Source organism: Erinaceus europaeus, chromosome 4, assembly GCF_950295315.1.
Source record: "Erinaceus europaeus chromosome 4, mEriEur2.1, whole genome shotgun sequence".
Classification (NCBI taxonomy): Eukaryota; Metazoa; Chordata; class Mammalia; order Eulipotyphla; family Erinaceidae; genus Erinaceus; species Erinaceus europaeus.
In genome coordinates this window covers 140,676,011-140,699,947 of record NC_080165.1, presented here as the reverse complement: position 1 = coordinate 140,699,947, position 23,937 = coordinate 140,676,011, and the positions used below count along the sequence as shown (strand labels likewise).

The 23,937-nt window shown below is 42.8% G+C and overlaps 1 protein-coding gene across 2 annotated transcripts in view; it reads left to right on the top strand.

The window, feature by feature from the left end:
• The window catches only part of CDK19 (cyclin dependent kinase 19), a 34,399-nt gene extending 16,265 nt beyond the window's left edge, over positions 1 to 18,134 (top strand). The window contains exons 8-10 of one of the 2 annotated variants that reach the window (XM_060190631.1): positions 1,075 to 1,341; positions 11,196 to 11,326; positions 17,880 to 18,134. In XM_060190631.1, the coding sequence (XP_060046614.1) occupies positions 1,075 to 1,341; positions 11,196 to 11,326; positions 17,880 to 18,120 (639 nt within the window). In that variant the 3' untranslated portion in view covers positions 18,121 to 18,134. Of the gene's footprint in view, positions 1 to 1,074; positions 1,342 to 5,879; positions 9,808 to 11,195; positions 11,327 to 17,879 lie in introns of those variants that run through there. The other variant, XM_060190632.1, reaches the window with a different exon arrangement.
• The last annotated feature ends 5,803 nt before the right edge of the window (positions 18,135 to 23,937 follow it).

Here is a 23,937-nt window from a genome sequence, read left to right as displayed (position 1 = left end):
CATTGTAGATGTGCTTTGAAATTTGAAATATCCCAAGTTCACAGATAAACTTTCTGATTTGCTTTATACCCCAGTTCCTGATTCTTAATCTTGCTTTTTTGTTTGTTTGTTTGTTTGTTGAGTATGCTCACCATCCCTGTTTGCAAGTACTTTCCAAAAGCATTATTCTCTTCTTTGATCCCATTCGATAGATGTGTCAGGCCCCCCCCACCTCTGGGTTGTCTTCTAATCAATTGGAAATACTATTACAGAGGTGTTTATTATTATTTTTTATCATCTTTATTTATTAGATAGAGACAGCCAGAAATCTAGAGGGAAGGGGTGATAGAGAGGGAGAGAGACACCTGAAGGCCTGCTTCACCACTCGCAAAGCTTTCCCCCCTTCAGGTGGGGACCGGGGCTTGAACCTAGGTCCTTGTGCACTGTAACATGTGTGCTTAACTAGGTGCGCCACCGCTGGCCCCTATTACAGAGGTGTTTTTTTTTTTTTTCCCTTTTGTTGCCCTTGTTGTTTTTTTAATTGCTGTAGTTGTTATTCATGTTGTTGTTGGATAGGACAGAAATGGAGATAGGAGGAGAAGACAGAGAGTGGGAGAGAAAGACAGACACCTGCAGACCTGCTTCACCGCCTGTGAAGCGACTCCCCTGCAGGTGGGGAGCCAGGGGCTTGAACTAGGATCCTTACACCAGTCCTTGTGCCACGTGTGCTTAACCCGCTGCGCTACCGCCCTCTCCCATACAGAGGTTTTAAAAAGTTTAGAACTCTTTCTCTATGCGTTTTATGATCTTCAGTGGGCTTGTTGAGACTGTTTTGTGGGATTGCCATGCCATAAGAATGAACTTGAGAGAACAGGTGCAGTTCAATGTTCATGGGTGTCTATGCCCTTGCTGCTCCCTCCCCCACTCATCCCAGTCGCTTTGGGGTGCCCTGCAGGTCACTCCCTGGGCTGATCAGCAGTCAGTTGCGCGTCATACCAAGCAGTAATGTCAGAGTTCTGTTAATTTAGTTCCATACCAATACCAAGCTTCCTTTTCCCTGCCCCCCACCCCCGCCCTTTCTGTTTTCCTTACAAGAACCAGCAACAGCAGCAGAACCAGCATCAGCAGCCCACCGCCCCTCCACAGCAGGGCGCAGCCCCTCCGCAAGCACCTCCACCCCAGCAGAACAGCACCCAGACCAATGGGACTGCAGGAGGAGCGGGTGCTGGGGCAGGGGGTGCCGGAGCAGGGCTGCAGCACAGTCAGGACTCCGGCCTTAATCAGGTGCCTCCGAACAAGAAACCACGGCTTGCACCTTCAGGCGCAAACTCAGGCGGACCTGTCATTTCGTCAGATTATCAGGTACTCTTCTGAACCTGGATTTCTAATCCCTGTTTCTTCTATAAAATGGGAGCTAGGCTTTATAATGCTTCCTTTTAAAAATAAGTAGTCGTACTTAACCCTAAGGTTGACTAGACAAATTATATAACCCCATTTCTAAGCTATTATATAAAAATGAAGGTTTCTGTCATGCTTTACGCAAGCTATTTTGTTTCTTTTTATCCAGACTCCCTGAGAGGGATTTGTGTCGGTCACATTCTTTCTCAAAGAAAATTTCTCATTTTATCCTTACTACTCCTCTCAGTTTTGGGTCAGGAAACGATATCTGGAAAAGCTGTTGAAAAGAGAGAGGAATGGTGGTGTATTTTGGGCAAAATAAGCTTCATACTTCAGAAGATTTTCTTTTACTGGGAAAAAAAATCATTAAGTAGTCACATAAACATAGAAGATGACAGAATTAAGACTATTATCAGAATTAATGGTTAAATCTCACTAGAGGAGGGCCAGGGAGATAGTATAGTGGTGAAACTAAATAAAAGACTTTAGTTTCTGAGGCTCCTAGGTCCCAAGTTCTATCCCTACCACCAGCATAAGCCAGACCTGAGTAGTGCTCTGGTAAAAAATAAATTAATTAATCTTATTAGGAATAATTTTGAGATTAAAAAGTATTTTGCTACTAAGATAAAAACATTGCAGCTCTAATCCTGAAAATAAGGGGGAAATGAGAGAAAAACTTAGAGAATCGCATTTTTAAAAGTTTTTTTAAATTTTTTTTATATTTATTTACTCTCTTTTGTTGCCCTTTTTGTTTTATTGTTGTAGATATTATTGGATAGGACAGAGAGAAATGGAAATGGAGAGAGGAGGGGAAGACAGAGACAGGGAGAGAAAGACAGACACCTGCAGACCTGCTTCACCGCCTGTGAAGCGACTCCCCTGCAGGTGGAGAGCCAGGGGTTCGAACTGGGATCCTTAAGCCGGTCCTTGTGCTTTGCGCCAGCTGCGCTTTAACCCGCTGTGCTACCGCCTGACTCCCTTTTAAAAGTTTTAAAATATTTTTTTTTAATATTTATTTCCTTTTTGTTGCCCCTGTTTTTATTGTTGTTGTAGTTATTGTTATTGGTGTTGTCATTGTTGGATAGGATAGAGAGAAATGGAGAGAGGAGGGGAAGACAGAGAGGGGGAGAGAAAGACAGACACCTGCAGACCTGCTTCACTGCCTGTGAAGCGACTCCCCTGCAGGTGGGAAGCCGGGAGCTCGAACCAGGATCCTTACGCCGGTCCTTGTGCCATATTTTTATTTATTATTGGACAGAGACAGAGAGAAATTGAGAGGGGAGGGGGAAGATAGAGAGTGAAAAAGACAGACACCTGCAGCCTTGCTTCACCACGTGTGAAGCTTTCCCCTCGTATATGGGGACCAGGGGCTTGAACCTGGATCCTTGCTCACTGTAATGTGTGTGTTCAACCAGGTGCACCACCACCTGGTCCCCTGAAAAAGTTTTTTTTTTCCCCCCAAGGTAATGAGAAACTAAGAAGAGATCTAAGAAGGCAAATAAGCTTAAATGAGAGTTTGAAAAAGAAGGTTTGGTACCAGAGGCCCCCAGGAAAGAGCTTAAGAGAAATGCTAAGGCTAGAGATAACAAGCAAAGCAGAGGCGCCCAGGCCATCAACTTGAGGAGGAGCTGGGCAGGGTAGATAGTATAGTGGTTATGCAAAGAGATTCTCACACCTAAGGCTCCGAAGTCCCAAGTTCAGTCTCCCCCTCACCCACCCTGCCTCTTAACACCACCATAAACCTGAGCTGAACAGCACTCTGGGAGGAAAAGGAAAAGGAAAAAAAAAAGGAGCTAGAAGCCAGAGAAGCACTAGCAAGATGACACAGTGAATAGCTGTCTAAGCTGGCTTTGCATTTGGGATACCTCAACAAACTACTGTGTTTTCACACAACCTCTCCTCTGAAAACTTCAAAGATTCCCGGCAAGCAGAGGAGTGCATTTCCATCTGGTTCCAATTAAACTAATCAAGGCTTCACTTGGGGCTACTAAAAACAGCTTGCCTGTCCAGGATAGTAAGACACAGACATGCTTGGATTTTATTATAACTTCAGTTCCTCCCTTCCTTAATGCTTTCAAATCCAGGAGTTCTTCAGGATGCTTTTCTTTGTCTATACCACGCTTTCTCTCATTTCTTCTATTATTATTATTTATTATAGTAAAGTAGCCAGGAGGGTGACTTAGCAAGTAGAATACAGGTCCTATATTCAATCCCTGGCACAAAATCTGACCAAGTGTTGCTCTGCTTGGGGGTGTCAGTGAGTTTTTCTCATTCAGTGAAGACTTACACTATAAAAGTATGTAAAGATAAAATGAAGCAGCGTTATCGGGGCTATGAGTAGACATCTCTGCTGATTTAGTTGGAGAGACTAGCATGAGGGTGAGGGTGAGAACCCCTGCGTATTCACAGCTCTCTCGCCTGCTCAGCGTTGATGTCTGTGTTTGTGCTTTACTTGGTCTGGAAGTCTAGTTGCGCTGAGTCTGGCCGGACCAAGTAGTAGCCAGCACAGCCAGGCTCAGACCAGTGTGGGGCTTCTCTCCCCCCCCCCCCCCCCAGTAAAACTTCGAAATAAAACCTGTAGTTAGAGAATCTAGATTTTTGAGAGACCTCTTCCACAAATGTAACTAGTCAATGTTATGTAACTGAGGGAGGAAGGAGCCAGTTCTGTTGCTCTGTTACCTTGGACCAGATGCTACTGTGCAGCTCGGCGGTCTTTCTGTGCGAGTGGGAAGACCTTGCCGATTTGTCCTTCCTTAAATCCCCAGTACCACAGCAAGGCCATTTACAGTTTAAATTTCAAGCACAATAGCTTCTCCTTCTCCTCCTTCTCCTCCTCCTCCTCCTTCCCCCTCCTCCTCCTCCTTCCCCCTCTTCCTCCTCCTCTATTCTCCATCTCCTTCCCCTCCTCCTCCTCCTCTTCCTCCTCCCCTCCTCTCCTTCTTCTCCTTCTCCTTAATTATTTATTGGATAGAGACAGCCAGAAATTGAGAGAGGTTACAGGGATAGAGAGGGAGAGAGACAGAGAGACAGACACCTGCAACCTTGCTTTACCACTCACAAAGTTTCCCCCCTGCAGGCGGGACTAGGGACTCAAACCCGGGTCCTTGTGCATTCTAACATGTGCACTCAGCCAGTGCACCACCCCCTTTTAATTTTTTTTAAGCAGTAGCTTTTTTTAAATCTTTATTTATTAGAGAGACAGAAACCAAGAGGGAAGGGGTTGATAGAGAGGGAGAGAGAGACAGAGAGACACCTGCAGACCTGCTTCACCACTCGTGAGGCCTCTCCCCTGCAAGTGGGGACCAAGGGCTCGAACCTGGGTCCTTATGCATTGTAACATATGTGTTCAACCAGCTGTGCCACCACCCGGCTCGTTAAGTACTAGCTTTTTAACAGAGTCCCACTTTTCTGAGAACCAGTCTTCTGAGCAAAGAACCAATCTTTGTAGCAAAGTCTTCAAAGTCTTCTGATACTGATTCTAAGCTAAGCTTATATTTAAATAAATGTTCTGTTCTGTAATGAAAATTTCCTTTACAAATTCTTTTGTATTTGCCCTTAGTACTGTAGAGAGGGATGTTTTGTTTAAAATGATAGAAAATATATTGACTTAAAATATATTTGTCTCTGTCTTCTCTTGAGGATTTTCTTTCTTTTTTATTTTTTGTATGAAAATATTTTCATGCTAAGTATTACCTGAAGCTTATAAAATTCAACTATTTTAATGTTACATCCTGCTCAGCTTTGCCTTGGTTTGTTGTGTAGATGGAACTGCTGCTGTCTCTACCTATGAAAATTATTTTCTTTTAAAAAAAAATTCTTGGGCTGGGGAGATAACATAATGGTTATGTGAAGAGACTCTCATGCCTGAAGCACCAGATGTCCCAGGTTCAATCCTCAGGACCTCCATAAGCCAAAGCTGAGCAGTGCTCTGGTAAAATAAGTAAATTTAATTTAAAAAATTAATAATGCTTTCTTAATTAGAGCTTACAAGGTCTGTTTACTTATTTATGAGAGGAGGAGAGAGAGAGAACGGCACACCAGAGCATTACTTTGGCATTTGAAGTGCCACGGGTTGAACTCAGGTCCCCATGTTTGCAATGTCTGTGCTCTACCCTCTAGGGCCTTTTCCAAGCCACTCAGTTGCATTATTCATGAGGTTATCAGTAGCATCTCGGTATGCTTTCTGAACACTACTGATTCAGTATGCTGCACTGACTATTCTTGCTTGCAGATCTCAGTTATGCAAATAGCTAACCAGAATGAGTCAGGGTAAGTTTCCCCATCTGCTTTTCTTTGCCAGTGCAGCATATTTCCCAAAGAAATCCAGCTCAACTTGGTGCCAAATAAGAAAAATGTATTAACAGAGCGAGCTAGCTGTGAATGCCCATCTACCTAAAGCAAGAGCCTGATGAAAAGGCTCATTTCTCTACCAGATCATGATGAGCCTTTTGAGCCCTTCTCTTCTTCTGTCCCTGACTCACCTTTCCTCTTCCCTCCCCCAGCACTCCAGTTCTCGGCTGAATTACCAAAGCAGCGGCGTTCAGGGATCCTCTCAGTCTCAGAGCGCCCAGTACCACCCATCTCACCAGGCCCACCGATACTGACCAGCCACCACCCAGAGCACAGACTCTAGCAATATGTCTGCATTGAAGAGAACCAAAAAAAAAAAAAAATTAATTAAATAAAATTAATGCAAACTGTGATGCTGTTTAAAACTCATCCAATCAGGAGGACTCTGTCAGACTGAGGGTACTGCAGAAGTCTCTTGTTCATTGACTTAAAGAAGATCTTTTGTGAAGTTTCCCCAACACCCTTTTCCCTGCATGTGTTCCATTGTGACTTCTCAGATAAAGTGTCTGATCTAATCCCAGCACTTAACTTCTGTTCCCTTCAGCATTTTTTGGAGGGGTTTCCTGGTGCACCTTTCTCACGCTGTAGCAATCACTGTCATTTATCTTTTCAGAGCTCTTTTAATAGGATTTTAATGTCTTAGAAAAACACAGGACTCCGGTGGTGTATAGTTTTATATCTCATGGACTTACCTAGCGACAGGTTTTTTTAAAAGAAGAAAAAAATGCACCTTTTAAAGCACTACGTTGTTTTCACAAAATATAACTGTTTTGCTCGTGGAAGTCTTAAACAGGAACCGTTACTGTCCCAAAGTTCTTTACTATTATGTTTTTATTTATCTAGATTCAGGGAAGATCTAATAAAAAGACAGCTGGCGGGACAGAGAGGACCTACAACCAAAAGTCTTGAACTTTTGTAGCTACGATGCTTTCTGTGGCAAAGAACGAAAGTGTGTTGGTGTTTGTATAATCAGTCTATGGAACGTAGTTCCCAGAATCACCTTCTTCTGACTAGTATTCAGTAGTTGAGATTTATAACTTTAACCGTATGTAGCTGAGTCTACCTTTAAAAAGGGTTTTAAGAGCTTTGATGAAATGTAGTCCTCTGGTGACAGATACCAGAAAGCTGAAGCAAATATTCACTGCCCTGGGATTCCTTTAAAGAGTAATCTCGATCAAAAGATGTGTTATTTCCCTTTGGAGGAAAAGCTTTTAGCTTGTGTTGTACATAAACTGGCTTTTGTAAAGAACCACTGGTTTCTTCAGATCTGGGTCAGCTTGAGCAACTTTCTCACATAGCCAAGGGTATTCAAGTAGAAGCCTGCAAATTAATCTGTTTTTAAAATAAAGCGCAGTTTTCTCCATTCATACTGCATTAGACATAGAGTGACTCTTTTTACAGCATGTTAAGAATTTGGGTTTGATTTATGTTTAAAGTGTATTATGTGTGCATAAGTTTGCTATTGTTCCTGAAACTTCATTTTATCCAGAATGTTTTCATTGCACTGAATGCTTTATTTTGCCCCTAGGAGAAAAAACTGAGTGATCGTGCCTAAAAACAAAAAACAAACAAACAAAAAAAAAACCTACAGGCAGGTAATATAAGGCTATACTAGGTGTAAAGTGCAGATTTCTATCTCCACTGTTGATGAATTAGAAGCTGAGTTCTTTCTTAGCCAGTTCAAGGAACCTTCTGACTCCACAGAAGCCCATGAAAGTGTAGGCTTAGAGCTCCTGCTATAAAAGGGGCAAGAAATTTGTATTTTGAATGCTGCTAGCAGCACCAGCCTTGCTTTCAGTATTTTCTTGAACTAGAAGAAATGGTCGATTGTTGTATATCAAGTTATATGCATTTTTTTTTTTTTTACTATTTTTTGTGAACTTAACTACCTGGTTATGATACTCTGGGTCCATACACAAGTAAAAGTAAGATTTTTAGACAGAAGCCAGTATACATTTTGCACTATTGATATGATGCTGTAGCCAGCAAGGACCTTACTGATCTCAGCATAGTAATGCTTCCTACTAATAAAGACTACCATATGAAACTTATCAACCCTGAAGATGAAACAGTGGACATGCCCCATTGGGAGGAATTCCTAATTCTCCATGGTAATGTACCCCCTTCCACTTTTTTAATGTAAGAAATTAACAGCCCCCTGGATAATGTAACTACCTGTATAAAGTTCTTTCTTGTGCCCTGAAGCCTCACTGTCTAGAGATTCTGGTCATCAGGTGCTCATTGTAACCTGACCAGGTGCCCAGTGCCCTGCTAGCAAGACATTCATTCTTCTGCCCTCAAGGGCCTTCTCGTGGCTCAGGACAGGAAGCTCTTCTGGGATGTGTTTGCTGTCTGACTGGTTTCTAAATGAGAGGGGCCTTTGGTTGGCCTCTAAACCCATGTAGAGTGGTCATTCGAAGCCCTGTCAATAGCAAGCAGTGTCAGGAAGAGATTTCTATGTCTATACGCCTTCAGGAGAGACTCACTGGTTTCATCAGTGTCAGTCACTCTTGGCATTCCTCATTTCCTTTTCCATGTAAAAAGGGAAGGAAGCTTTTAATACCCTTCAGGAACCTAAAATTGTAGGACCTCAAAGGAAACCTGCAAAGCTTTTTTTTTTTTGGGGGGGGGGGAAACAACTTTGTGCTTCCTAAATGACCACAATACTTTCTGGAAATTGATCACTGTTGTGGCCCCCAACCCCAAATTGGGGGTGGGGTTATCCCTTAGCAAATGGAAACACCCAAACCAGGAGAGAAGTTGGTTTTCTATGCTCTCCTTTATTTTTATTTTTATTTTTTTAACAAATCAGTTTTCCCATTTACTTTCTGGTGAGGTTTGGGGAAAGTTTCCAGACTTTGTGAAGAGCCAAGTTCGAGGGTGTTAAGGGAGCGTTGGCGGCAGGGCCTGAAGCTACAAGGCGGGAACAATCCTTGTGATGAAGTGTAGATCATGCAGTAACATGTAGAAATCAAGGACGTGTATATTTTTATATCTTGTGTGGTTTGAAAACTTTAGTACTTAGAATTTTGACCTTCTGCACTACTCCTGTTTTGCTCATATACATGTAATTGACTCAAGAACAGGAAGGGACGACATTCATATGTTCACTGTCTCATTCCTGGTGAAGCAGCTTCTAGTTCGAGGCCTCTAAAATGCTGCTAATGTTCTCTGTTACCGGTGGAAGGAGAGAAAGGAGTGGGGGGAATCCAACTTGTAGCTTAGTCTGCTTGGAGTACACTGACTAGCAGGTACTCAACAATGAAGGAAGAAGTCTATGAAAATCAGTCGCAAACTCTGAACTCCATGGCAATACCTCCCAAGGGGATGGGAGGAGGCATTGAAGTCGTTTAGAATGAAGGCAGTGTGAAGAATTCAAGGCCAAGTAACATTTTATAGGAAATATAGCTGTTTCGGTTGCCATAACCTTCAAGAATAGTCACAAATGTCATAGTGCAAAGTTCATCTCCTTTAGAATTCCTTAATAGCGTGTTGTAACTAAGGCCATATCTACTCTTCTGTGCTACCACTGCAAAGGGGTGATGTGTATGTATTATATGAAAAAAAAATTCTTAATGCACTGTTATCTCCTAAATATCTAGTAAATTAATACTATTTAATTTTTTTAAAGATTTGTCTGTGTAGACACTAAAAGTATTACACAAAGTCTGGACCGAAGATGTCCTTTTTAACAGCAATTCAAAGTACTTTTTATATATGTTACGTAGTATATATCCTTTCTAAACTGCCTAGTTTGTATTCCACATAATTCCTCTTTGTGAAGTATACCTGTCCTTGTCTCCCCCCCCCCCGTCATTTTTCTGCACACAACCCTCTGTATATGATTCTAGAGACGGCTGTCTGCTTCCACACGCTGCTGTGAGGTGTGCACTCAGAGCCGGCTGGCCCCCATCTCCGTCCGGGGGGGAGGGGTGTACAGGAAAAGCTGCCTCTTGGAGCTGAGTGTTCCCTGCTTTTTTAGTTGTTCTGACATTCTTCTTGAAATGACTGTTAAAACTAAAATAAATTACATTGCATTTATTTTATATTCTTGGTTGTAATAAAATGTAATTGACTTTGTTTCTGAGTGGATTTTTTTTTTAAGAATTGAAAAATGCTCATCATACATTTTAGAATTATTTATTTTTTCTTGTGGTGTCTAGCAGCTTTCGCATTGCGCATGTCCTGCAGAGTCTATGCAAAATCTCCATTGGGCTGCAATATGTCTTTCCTAGGGATGCTTATGACGTCACAGAGCCACAGAAGCAGGGCTTGCAGATCCCTCCAAAACAAAATGACAGGTTTTTAAAACATCTCAGGGGGCAGTATTTTTTTAATGCTATTTTAAGAACAAAATAGACAGCTTTTTGTGGGTAGGGAATAGCATTGAGAACTTGTCCTTTTATAAGGACATTCTGGAGCCAGAAATCAGCTTGCCTTGTAGAGCATGTCTCGCTGTACATGAGGCCCTGAGTTCAAGCCATGTTACCACCAAGAAGCATCATGGGTGCCATTGAGTGTTGTGCTGTGGTGTCTTTCCTTCTCTCTCAAAAAAAAAAAAAACTACAAAGAATCAACAATTGGGCTGGAGAGACCATCCAGCAATAGCACGCATATGTATGACCATTGGTTCATGCCCCTTCCATGCTCTGGGGGGAAATAAAAGCATTCTGTTGTATCTCTGGATTTCTTCTTAAAATATACTTGATGGGGAGTCGGGTGGTAGCACAGTGGGTTAAGCTTAGCAGGTGGTGCAAAGCTCAAGGACCTGTGTAAGGATCCCGGTTCGAGCCCCTGGCTCCCCACCTGCAGGGGAGTCGCTTCACAGGCAGTGAAGCAGGTCTGCAGGTGTCTGTCTTTCTTTCCTTCTCTCTGTCTTCCCCTCCTCTTCTCCATTTCTCTCTATCCTATCCAACAACGAGGACATCAATAATAACTACAACAATAAAACAACCAGGGCAACAAAAGGGAATCAATATTTTAAAATACACACACACATATATATATATATATATATACTTGGTGAATCTTGGTGTCATCCAGAGCATCATGAAGTGAACTAAAGAATACATGTGACCTACATTGTATTTCATCTAAAAATAGATGTGCATTTGCAGCTGCTCAGCAAAGGTTACACAGACAACACTGTTATTTATAGGGGGAAGGAAGCCTTTTCGAAAGACCATAGCTGTCTTTATTCACTTACTATTGGGTAGGAACAGAAATCGAGAGCGGAGGTGGAGATAGAAGGAAAGTGACAGACACCTGCAGCCCTGCTTCACCACGCCTGAAGCTTCTTCCCCCTTGCAGATGGGGAACCGGGGGCTTCAACCTGAGTCTTTGCGCGCTGTAATGTGAGCACTTCACCTGCTGTACCACCCACCGCCTGGCCCCCATAGCTGTCTTTTTAAACCAGCCACCTGGGTAAGAAAAAGTGGGTGATGGTGCAAACCCCTTCCCACTTTTAGGGGGAAGTATGGGTCCATGTCCTGAGCTGTTCTTTGTGGAGAGGACCTGGATTTTATTTCTCCTCGCCAGTACGCGGCATGATGCCTCGCCCAGCAGACGCTTCCCCTGGCGAATCAGTAGCAGATTCCTGGTGAGTATGATAGGACTACTTTGTGTGGACAGAAATGAATGGAGCTATATATCCTGAATAATGAAAATGCTAGAAATACAACTTTCTTAAGCTGGGTTCACATGTTTATACCGCTCTACAATGTTGGACTCTTTGGTGGGGAGGCCTCTTCCCAGGCAAAAAGTTTAGAGCTTACCTGCTCTGTTTTGCACCAGATGCGGGTTGGGGGGTGGGGGTGGCTAAAAGGAATGTCCGGGGCAGGAGTGATTGGCCGGGTCTTTCCCTGTGTAAGTAGCAAGAGATGTACCAGGGATCACCGGGGGCATGTGTCGTGCACAAAAATCCATGGACTGAACAGCAAAGCAGGGTTTAGAAGGGGTCGCAGAAGGAAGTGACATGTGTAGATCATATATGGTAGGGAGGCCAAGGGTCTGGGGGAGGGTCAGGACTTTTCCAGTAATTGTTGAGCAAGGGGTTTAATCGGTTAAAGGAACAAGAAAGCAAGGTTATCAGTAACCAGCAGCCAGAGCGGGGTCCTGAGGGCAGAGAGAAGATAGATCAGATGGGATCGAAGGAATGGAATGGGTGGGGAAGTAGGGAGGGGACTTTCAGCCAAAGAGATTATGTCGAAATAAGGGAGTGGGCTACTGTGAGGCAGGGAGGCTGATAGGCGGGGCAGACCCTGGAGGCCCTGTACTTTCTTGCTCAACCTCTTAGCAGAGAGAGACTGATGGGATTGGTTGTAGCCCCTCAGGCCCTCATTTTTCAGTGTGTGGGGGGGGTCCCACCAAGCTCTACCATATCCTCACAATTCCCTACACTACAGGAACAAAATTCAGATTGTATTTGAATAAAAAAACAAATGAGGGGGTCCGATGGTGGCGCACCAGGTTGCCTGGTCCCCACCTGCAGGGGCCAAGCTTCACTAGCGGTGAAGCAGTGCTGCAGGTGTCTTTCTGTCTCTTTCTCTCTCTCCCCTCTCAATTTCTGGCTGTCTCTGTCCAGTAACTAAATAAAAATAATTTAAAAAATAATAAGTGAGGGCAGGGGTAGATAGTATAATGGTTATTATGCAAAGAGACTCTCATGCCTAAGGCTCCAAAGTCTCAGGTTCAATCCCCTGTACCAGCACAAGCCAGAACTGAGCAGTGCTCTGGTAAAAAAGAAAAAAAAAAAAAAGAAGTGAAGGCTGGGACAGAGCTTACCTGGCAGGTGCAGATGTACCATGCACAAGGCCCATTAAGCCACAACTCCATAGCCTCCTGGGCGTCTCCATTTCTTTTTTTTCTTTTCTTTTTTTTTTTTTTTTTTGTCTCATAGGTTGGTCATTATACTTTGACATCTAAGGCATGAAAACCCTACACTCAATTTCTTTCTCCAGCTGCACGTCTTTATATATTTGTTTTATTTTGTCACCTCTGGGGCATCACAGCTCCAGGCTACTGACTTTTTATAGAGAGACGACAGACAGAGACCACAGCACCGCAGCTGTTGTGACGACTGGGTTTGAACCTGAGCTGTTTGCACGTGATGAAGTGGCTGTGCTATCCCAGTGAGCTAAGTTGCTGGCATCACTACTCAGCTCAAGTGCTTTGCCCTGTGTGAGAGCCAGGTTTGTGCCTGGTCCCAACTGCATTGAAGGAAGCTTCGGTGTTGTGGCCTTTTCTTTCAGTCTCTGTCTCTTTAAAAGTAAAAGCTTAGGAGCCTATGTGACCGACCTCTGCATCCCTCTAGATCTGAGCTCACATTCTGTGGTCATGAGTAGGAACGTTCCAAGCTGCCCCAGTTTCAGGACCCATCTCCCTCAGGTGTAGCATAGAGTATGTTGTCCAGCCTCCCTTAGAAGGATGGAACATTCTCTGCCATTGTTGATCCACGTTGAGGGCAAGGTCCTATGGGGGCCCACAAAGGGGTCTGTTTTGTTGTTCCTCATAGAGATGGCCTGTTCCTGATAGAGGTAGCAATGGAGAGAGGAATTTATTCGAGATCTAGGCCCATCATGTCTGTTTGGGAATCTCAGGACTCCCGGACTAGGGCCCCAGCTGATGGGTGCCAGGGGCCAGCCCCGGTGACAGTTATTCAAGGTCTTTTGAAGGGAAGGGGAGTTGGCAATGAAGAAATGAAGTGAGTGACACATCAGGTGCAGGAGAGAAGCATCCCTGCCTCTGTCTGAAGAGCTTTATTTAAACACCTTTTGCCTGGATACGGTTGACATCACGTATAATTGTTTTCACTAACACCAAGGATACAGTTGACATCATGTAAGACTATTTTTATTAACATTAAAAATAACTCTAGACATTATTATCACTATAGGTTCTCCTTGAAAGTTTCTTTGGTCTTGAGACAGCCTGCCCTCTCCTAGGTTTTTGGCCATCTGTGTGGCCTTGGTCTGGCCAAAATCACTTCAAACATGATTCCCTTTGTTTCAAGTGTCTGTGTTGGGTAGCGCATCTTTTCTGGAGCTCAGTCTAACAGCTTTTCTTCTTAACCCATCCTCAGATGGGTAAGTAATCCTTTTCTAATTTCTAACAAACTAAACAAATCTACTATAAAGTAAACACACACCGTGAAGACTCTCTTCTAGTTAACCTTTGAGTATGAGTTCACTCGCTTTTGCCTATGTAAAAGTTTACTAACTTACTCATAAACCCTTAGATTAGCCATTTAACTACACAACTTCCTTTTAAAAATTATTTATTTATTAAAAATTCTTTATTGAGGAATTAATGTTTTACATACAACAGTAAATACAATATTTTGTACATGCATAACATTCCCCAGTTTCCCATTTAACAATACAACCCCCACTATGTCATTTATCATCCTTCATGGATCTGTATTCTCCCCACCCACCCACCCCAGAGTCTTTTACTTGGGTGCAATACGCCAATTCCATTTCAGGTTCTACTTGTGTTTTCTCTTCTGATCTTGTTTTTCAACTTCTGCCTGAGAGTGAGATTATCCCATATTCATCCTTCTGTTTCTGACTTATTTCACTCAACATGATTTTTTCAAGGTCCATCCAAGATCGGCTGAAAACAGTGAAGTCACCATTTTTTACAGCTGAGTAGTATTCCATTGTGTATATATACCACAACTTGCTCAGCCACTCATCTGTTGTTGGACACCTGGGTTCCTTCCAGGTTTTGGCTATTACAAATTGTGCTGCCAAGAACATGTGTACACAGATCTTTTTGGATAGGTGTGTTGGGTTCCTTAGGATATATCCCCAGGAGAGGAATTACAGGGTCATAGGGTAGGTCCATTTCTAGCCTGAGAGTTCTCCAGACTGTTCTCCACAGAGGTTGGACCAATTGACATTCCCACCAGCAGTGCAGGAGGGTTCCTTTGACGCCACACCCTCTCCAGCATTTGTTGCTGTTACCTTTTCTGATGTATGACATTCTCACAGGAGTGAAGTGATATCGCATTGTTATCTTTATTTGCATTTCTCTGACAATCAGAGACTTGGAGCATTTTTTCATGTGTTTCTCAGCCTTTTGGATCTCTTCTGTGGTGAATATTCTGTCCAAGTCCTCCCCCCATTTTTGGATGGGGTTATTTGTTGTCTTGTTGTTGAGTCTGGCAAGCTCTTTATATATGTTGGTTATTAAACTCTTGTCTGATGTATGGCATGTAAAGATCTTCTCCCATTCTGTGAGGGGTCTCTTGGTTTGGGTCTCTTTTGCTGTGAAGAAGCTTTTTAATTTGATGTAGTCCCATAGGTTTATACTTGCCTTAGTCTTCTTTGCAATTGGATTCGTTTTATTGAAAATGTCTTTAAAATTTATGCAGAAAAGAGTTCTGCCAATATTTTCCTCTAAGTATTTGATAGTTTGTGGTCTAACATCCAAGTCCTTGATCCACTTGGAATTTACTTTTGTATTTGGTGAAATACAGTGGTTCAGTTTCATTCTTCTGCATGTTTCAACCCATTGTTTCCAACACCATTTGTTGAAGAGACTCTGCTTTCCCCATGTTATAGTCTGGGCCCCTTAGTCAAAGATTAGATGTCCATAGGTGTGGGAGCTCATTTCTGGACTCTCAATTCTATTCCACTGGTTAGTGTGTCTGTTCATGTTCCAATACCAAGCAGTTTTGATGACAATGGCTCTATAATACAGTTTGAGATCTGGGAGTGTGATGCCTCCAGTTCTGTTCTTTTTTCTCAAGATTGTTTTGGCAATTCTAGGTCTTTTCTGGTTCCAGATAAACATTTGTAGCATTTGTTCTATTCTCCTAAAAAATGTGCTTGGGATCTTGATGGGGATAGCATTAAAGTTGTAGATGGCTCTGGGTAATATATTCATTTTGATGATGTTAATTCTTCCAACCCATGAACATGGAATATCTTTCCACTTCTTTGTGTCTTTTTCAATTTCTTTGAGTAGTGACTCATAATTTTCAGTATACAAGTCTTTCACTTCTTTGGTTAGGTTTATTCCTAGATATTTTATTGTTTTTGTTGCTATCGTAAAAGGAATTGATATCTGGATTTCAATTTCTTCTAACTTAGTGTTTGCATAGAGGAATGCCATTGACTTTTGAATGTTAATTTTGTAGCCTGACACCTTACTGTATTGCCTGATGATTTCCAAAAGCTTCTTGCTGGATTCCTTAGGTTTTTCCATGTATACTATCATGTCATCTTCAAATAAGGAGAGTTTGACTTCTTCTCTTCCAATCTGTATGCCTTTAATTCCTTGCTCCTGCCTGATTGCTGTGGCAAGAACTTCCAACACTATGTTGAATAGTAATGGTGATAGTGGGCAGCCCTGTCTAGTACCTGATCTGAGGGGAAATGCTTCCAGTTTTTCACCATTGAGTATGATGTTGGCTGTAGATTTGCCATATATAGACTCCACTATCTTGAGGAATTTTCCATCTATTCCCATTTTTTGTAGTGTTTTGATCATAAAGGGATGTTGTATTTTGTCAAAGGCTTTCTCTGCATCTATTGATATGACCATGTGATTTTTGGTCTTGCTTTTGTTGATGTGGTGGATCACATTGATTGATTTACGTATATTAAACCAACCTTGCATGCCTGGGATAAACCCCACTTGTTCATGATGGACAATCTTTTTGATATACTGCTGTACCCGGTTAGCTAGAATTTTGTTCAATATTTTCGCATCTATATTCATCAGAGATATTGGTCTGTAGTTTTCTTTTTTGGTTGTTAACTACACAACTTCTATATTCATGATAGATGCCTGTAAGTGAGGCAGAGGGTTTGTGGGTGAGGGGGAGCAATTGGGGCTCCATATAATTAGGTGAAAACCAAAGTCTGTCACTCATACTGTAAGCCACCCGTAATTCTGGCTTTTGGTCTGAGTCCAGCTGATTGAGAAGGTGTAGTGGTGATAGAAAGCTCTTTTTCTGAAGGCCTATCAATGGGTATAGCAGCTTCTGCTCCTATCCATTTTTAGCCTTGTCACACTCACTGCCATAATTGCTGTCACTAGGCACTTCCCCTAGGGATCTCTCTCTCTTTCATAGGCCCCAGGTATATTTGTGCATACCCAATATAGCCAATAGGTCTTTAAATTATCAATGTAAGGAAAAGTAGCTTCGGTTTAGTCTTAGGTCTCCCCGCTTTGCAGTTAGCCTTGCCTGCTGGGACTGTGCCACACTGTCAGGCTTGACTTGCCTCCGCCATTTTTATTGTCCTCAGGTAACAGTTGTGTATTTCCAATATGCCAATAAGTCTTTAAAATGTCCATGTAAGGAAAAATAGCTTCAGTGTAGTCCAGGGCTTTCCACTTTACAGTCAGTCCCAAGCTGCTGGAGACTGTGCCATCCAGAAGGCCTGACTATGCTTCCGCCAGATGGGGTGGCCTGAGAGTGACTGAAGAGTCAGTGTTGAAAGTAGGCCAGTCTCTTGCCCTTATTCCGGTTTTGCAGTCCTTGCTTTGATGAGGTTAGCTTTGGAGTGAGTGAGGCAAGTGTAATAGGAAGTAGGTGAGGAGGGTATCTGAGTCTAAGTAGACACTATTTCATTATGAACTTTATACTGACTCACTGCAGACAATTGTGGACTTCTGCTTTCAGGTATATATTTTGCCCTAATTTATGGACACATGTGAACATATGCTCTATCTCATGGGACCTGGTCTATAACTAGGTTTTGGGACTTCGTTAGGAAGTGGACCTCCTGGAATGGAATTAGAGAATCCTGTGAAGGAAAGATCTCACCTGAGTAATGAAGCTGAATATGTGCCCCGGAGCAGATCAGATCGATGGGGTTTATAGTCAACACTATTTATACATCTTTCCCATATTTGTGAGCTATTCTCTTCCCTGATCCAGCTCTCTGGTCCTTTTTCCAGCCATGACATCATCTTCTCAGACAATAGCTTAGATCCACCTGAATATCAGATGTCAGGCTCAGGAAAAAAGAAGAAGGAAAAAAAAAAACTAGTATAGTCACGGGCTCTTTGGAATACAATAAAATAGGACTACTAACTATCTACAAAACAGAGACTCTTCATATGAACTTTCCCAGCCTTTGGGTTCATGATTAGTCAACAGTTTGTTTTTTGGCTCTATATGTTAACTGTTTTTTCAGCCATCAGGTTCTAGATGCTAACATGATGCCAACCAGACTTCTCTGGACAGACAACTCCACTAATGTGTCCTGGAGCCCCGCTTCCCCAGAGCTCCACCCCACTAGGGAAAGAGAGAGGCAGGCTGGGATTATGGATCGACCTGCCAGCGCCCATGTTCAGCAGCGGAAGCAATTAGAGAAGCCAGACCTTCCACCTTCTGCACCCCATAATGACCCTGGGTCCATATTCCCAGAGGGATAAAGAATAGGAAAGCTATCAGGGGAGAGGGGATAGGATATGGAGTTAGGGTGGTGGGAACTGTATGAAGTTGTACCCCTCTTATCCTATGGTTTTTATCAGTGTTTCCTTTTTATAAATAAAAATTTTAAAAAAGTAAAAGCAGCATTATTGCACAGTTAGTTTCCTGTATGAGTAAGATCATTTTATGACTGCATAATATTGCTTTGTGTGGATTTGTGTAATGATTTGCTTAACTGTATGCTCCTACCGTTGTGTTTCTAGAACTTTTTCTTTTTCATCATAGACGGCACGTTGATTAGCATTTGGGGCATAAGCATTATTTGTACTTCTGTATTTTTAAGAGGATTTTATTTATTTATTTATTTATTGGCTAGAGACAAAAATTGAGGGGAGTGGGGTGATAGAGAGGGAGACAGATACCTGCAGCCCTGCTTCACCACTCATGAAGCTTTCCCCCTGCAGGTGGGGGCCGGGGGCTTGAACCTGGGTCCTTGTGCACTGTAATGTGAGCACTTAACCAGGTGTGCTACCACCAGGCCCTGAAGGATTTTATTAGCATGAGAGAAAAGAGGAGAGAGAGCCAGAGAATCACTCTGCTATATGCAGTGTCAAGGTTTGTCAAACTCAGGCCATCACACTTGACAGTCCAACACTATAGCCACTATGCAACCACCCAGATGACACTTCTGCGTGTTTTAGGATGAATTTCTAGAAGGGAAATCACTAGGTGGAAGGGCATAAATGTTTGGAAAGGCTCTGTAAAGGTTCTGCCAGTTTACTGTACCCAGCGGGTTTTCGTGTTCCATCCAACCTCTTATGGACATGGTTTATTATTGATTTACAAAATTACAGGGAATCGGGCTGTAGCGCAGCGGGTTAAGCGCAGGTGGCGCTAAGCACAAGGACCCGCATAAGGATCCTGGTTCAAGCCCTGGCTCCCCACCTGCAGGGGTGTCACTTCACAAGCGGTGAAACAGGTCTGCAGGTGTCTTATCTTTCTCTCCCTCTCTCTGTCTTCCCTCTCCCCTCTCCATTTCTCTCTGTCCTATCCAACAACAATGACAACAATAATAACCACAACAATAAAACAACAAGGGCAACAAAAGGGAATAAATAAATAAAAATAAATATAAAAAATATATATTTTTAAAAAATTAAAAAAAAAATTACAACAGAGGTAACTCCACACTGTTCCCACCACCAGAGTTCTGTATCCCCATTCCTTCCACTGCAAGCTACAGCAGTTCTCCTAAGGTTGCAGATATGGGTTAACTATTATTTCTACAACTATCTGTCTATATGTGTATATATATATTGCCTATTCTCCCCGCCCTTCATGGCCCCACTGGCTCTTCCTTTCCAAGTCACACATACACCTATGACTACTTCCGAATAGCCCTACCTTTTCTTCCTTTCTCTCCTGGTCCTAATGGAGTTGGAGTTCAGAGCCCTCTGACCATCTTACCCCTGTCATATCTTCCCCACTGGGAATAAAGACCAGAATTCTTTACGGGGTGAGAAGGTGGGAGTTCTGGCTTCTCTAATTGCTTCTCTGCTGGACAGGGACATTGGCAGGTCGACCTCACCACACTGTTTCCACTCCAGAGTCCCTTTGTTTGTTTTTCCATGTTTCTTTTCTGCTAATTGACCACCAATTTACCTTAATGAGGCTACAGGTGATTCTGATGCAGAGTAAATTTCATAATTACTGGATGGGGGGGTAGATAGCTTAATGAATCTGCTAAGAGATTCTCATGTCCAAGGCTCCAAAGTCCCAGGTTCAATTCCTGCACACCACCATAAGCCAGAGCTGAGCAGTCCTCTGGTAAAAAAAAAAAAAAATCATAATTACTAGCATATCCCTTACTCTTAACCTCAAGTTGTCATAAGTTAAATCACTCCTTTAAAAATTGTGGGAGCTACCGGGTGGTGGTATATCTGGTAGTGTGCATACATTACCACGAACAAGAACGTGGGTTCAAGCCTCCAGTCCCCACCTACAGGGAGGAAGCTTCATAAATGGCAGAGCAGTGCTGCAGGTGTCTTTGTCTCTTTCTCTCTCTCTCCCACTCTCCCCTCCCTCTTCCCCATTCTCCCCTTCTCTGTCTCTAACACACACACACACACACACATACACACACGATACACACACACATACACATACACACACGATACACACACACACACACAAAACTGTGGAGATGCTCAACCAAAGCAATAATCCTGGTGGCAAGAAAAAAGAAAATATTTATTCAATAGAGACAGAAATCAAGAAGAGGGGGAAGTGATAGGGAGAGAGACAGAGATACACTGCAGCCCTGCGTCATCACTCACAAAGCTTTCCCTCTGCAGGTGGGGACGAGGGGCTTGAACCCGGGTCCTTGCGCACTGTAATGTGTACATTTAACCAGTTATGCCACCGCCTGCCCCAGAAAACAAAAATCTTAAGTGAGATGATAGAACTCCCTAACTGAAACGTTTCTAATTGATTTATGACTTAAGTGAGGTCACATAACCTCTTACTGGTTAGTTTTTGTACAGTGTGACTTCGGTATTCTTTTTAGATTGTGTCTGTGTTCTGTAAGGAACGAAAATAACAGAAAAGTCAGATATCTTATCTGGAACTCACCCTGGCCAACAGGATTAACTCTTTGTTCTAAAAACTAAAGAATGAAAAATAATAGAGCTCAAATCTAGACCTTTTCATCAGACCTAGTTTTAGCAAACAAGCAAGTCTCTAGCCCACTCATTTAAGTGAGTCTCTAGACTAATTTAGAAAGGGGAACACATAAATTCTGCAGTATTTTTGTGCTTTTAAAAAGTAACAACACATTCCAAAATGAAACTTTCTAAACTGATTTTCTGGGCTGGGGAGATAAGCCTGGTGGCTATACAGAAGGCTTTCCTATCTGAGGCTCTGGGGTCCCAAGTTCAGTCTCCAGCACTACCGTAAGCCAGAGCCAAACAGTATACTGATCTCTTTTTCTCTCTTCTCTTTTTCTCTTCATTACTAAAATAAATAAAATACAGGACAGGGGTAGATAGCATAATGGTTATGCAAAGACTTTCAGGTCTGAGGTTCTGAAGTCCTGGGTTCAATCCTCTGCCAGCGCTGATCAGTGAGTGTTCTGGTAAAAATAAATATTTTTTTTAGAAACTACTAGTGGGTTAGTCACACTCAAAAAAAAAAATTTGTTTTCTAGGTTACCTTGGTTTTGAAGACTATAAATGATTTCAAATTTTGTACATCTTCAAATTTCTTACGACACTGCACCCCCCACCAAGATACACATATCCATCCACTAAAGACCTTGCAACCCAGCCCTCCCTGCCTCTTACAGTCCACTTTGGTGGTCTAACTTCTGCAGACAAATTCAAAGATTTGTCTTTTTTTTTTTTTTTTTTAACCAGAGCACTGCTTAGCTCTGGCCTATGGTGGTGCAGGGGATTGAACCTGGGACTTCGGAATGTCAGGCATGAGAATCTCTTTGCATAACCATTATGCTATCTACCCCTGACCCAATTTATCTTTTTTGAAATTTGCTTGCTTAATTTCCTTTGTTTGCCCCACATGAATGAAATTATTACATGTTTTCATTTTATATAAATCCTTTTACGATTTCTTGTAGGGGTCTGGGGAGACAGTAAAATTGACTTTCATGCCTGAGGCTTTGAAGTACTGGGCTCAAACCCCCACACCACCATAAGCCAGATCTGAGTAGTGCTCTGGTATCTCTCTCTCTCTCTCCCTCTCTCTCTCGCTCTCTTTTTCTCTCACCTTTTTCTGTGTATTTTTCCCTGAAATATTTTTTAGAAACTAAAAGTTAAAAAAGATTTATTTTTCATTTTTATTATTGGATAGAAACAGAGAAATTGAGAGGGGAGGGAGAGATAGAAATTGAGAGAGACAGACACCTGCAGCTCTGCTTCACCACTCGTGAAGCTTTCCCCCTGTAGGTGGGGACCAGGGACTTGAACCTGGGTCCTTGTACACTGTAGTGTGTGCACTTAACCAGGTGCACCACCACCTGCCCCCCCCCCCAAGATTTCTTGAAGAGCTGGTTTGGTGGTGATGAATTCCTTTCCTGCTGCTTATCTGAAAAGCACGCCGTTCCTACAGACCTGATCAATAACCCACTTGGATAGAGTGATTTTGGGGTGGAATTCTTTTCCATTCAAAACTTTGATTATATCCTATCAATTCTCTCTCTTTCTCCCTCTCCCTCCCCTTCCCCCTCCCCTCCCCTCCCCTTCCTCCTTCTCTCTCTCTGTCTCTCTCTTTCCCTCCCCCCCTGTCAGTTCTAACTTTTAGAGTTTCTGTTGAGAACTCAACTCGTAGTCTAATGGTATTTCTTTCATTGTGACTCTGCTTTTCTCGTGTTATTTTAAAATTCTCTTTGTCTTTGATTTTTACCATTTTTGTTATTCTTTGCTTTGGTGAAATTAGGCCCCTGCTTCCTACTGGATATAATTTTAAGGGGCATACACAGTACGTGCCCTTCACCAATGGCTTCATGCCCACCCTCATAGTTCTCAAAGAATCAGAGACATCATTTGGTTGCTAGTTTTTGCAAGCTCATTGATTCAGTCATTTACGTTGCTTTTGTGAGCAAAACCACCTGGCAGCTGTCCACTACTTATTTATTTATTTATTTATATTAATTTATTCCCTTTTTGTTGGCCGTTTGTTGTTGTTGTAGTTATTGATGTCATCGTTGTTAGATAGGACAGAGAAATGGAGAGAGGAGGGGAAGACAGAGAGGGGGAGAGAAAGACAGACACCTGCAGACCTGCTTCACCGCCTGTGAAGCGACTCCCCTGCAGGTGGGGAGCTGGGGGCTCGAACCAGGATCCTTACAACAGTCCTTGTGCTTTGCACCACGTGCGCTTAACCCGCTGAGCTACCGCCTGATTCCCCCTTTACTTATTTACTTTAATTGTTTCCCCCCTGAACTAATACAACCTCATTTTTTTTTCCATGCCAAGTAGTATTCACAGCATTTAGGTTGCTTCTACATTTGCAACTGTGAACACAGGAATGTGTATATCCTCTGGTAAGCATTGATTATGTCCTTTGGCTATATACCTAGGGGTGCTTTTGCTGTATCAAAGTTCTTCCCTTCTTTGCTCCTTTCTTCCTCCCTCCCTCCCTTCCTCCCTTCCTTCCTTCCTTCCTTCCTTCCTTCCTTCCTTCCTTCCTTCCTTCCTTTCTTCGTGCTGGGGCTCAGTGCCAGCACTACGAGTCCACTGCTCCTGGCAACCATTCCCCCCATTTCATTGGATAGGACAGAGAGAAATTGAGGGGGGCAGGTGGTGGCGCACCTCGTTAAGCACACACACTACAGTGCGCAAGGACCCAGGTTCGAGCCCCTGGTCCCCACCTGCAGGGGGAAAGCTTCACGAGTGGTGAAGTAGGGCTGCAGGTGTCTCTCTGCCTTTTTCCCTCTCTATTTCCCCATCCCCTCTCAATTTCTCTGTCTCTATCCAATAATAAACACATCAATTTTTTAAAAATTAAAAAAAGAAAGAAGTTGAGAGGGGAGGAGGAGGTAGAAAGAGAGACACCTGCAGACCTATTTCACCACTTGTGCAGTTCCCCCTGCAGGTGGGGAGCCGGGGGCTTCAACTGGGCATTTTGCTTGGGTCCTTACTCTTTGTTCTGTATGAGTTTGGCTGGGTCCACCACTGCCCAGTCCCCTAGTATTTCCATTTTCACAACAAAAAAAATTTAAGACCATCCATTTCTTTAAAATTTGTTTACAATTATATTTATGTATTTATTGGATAGAGGCAGCCAGAAATTGAGAGAGAAGGGAG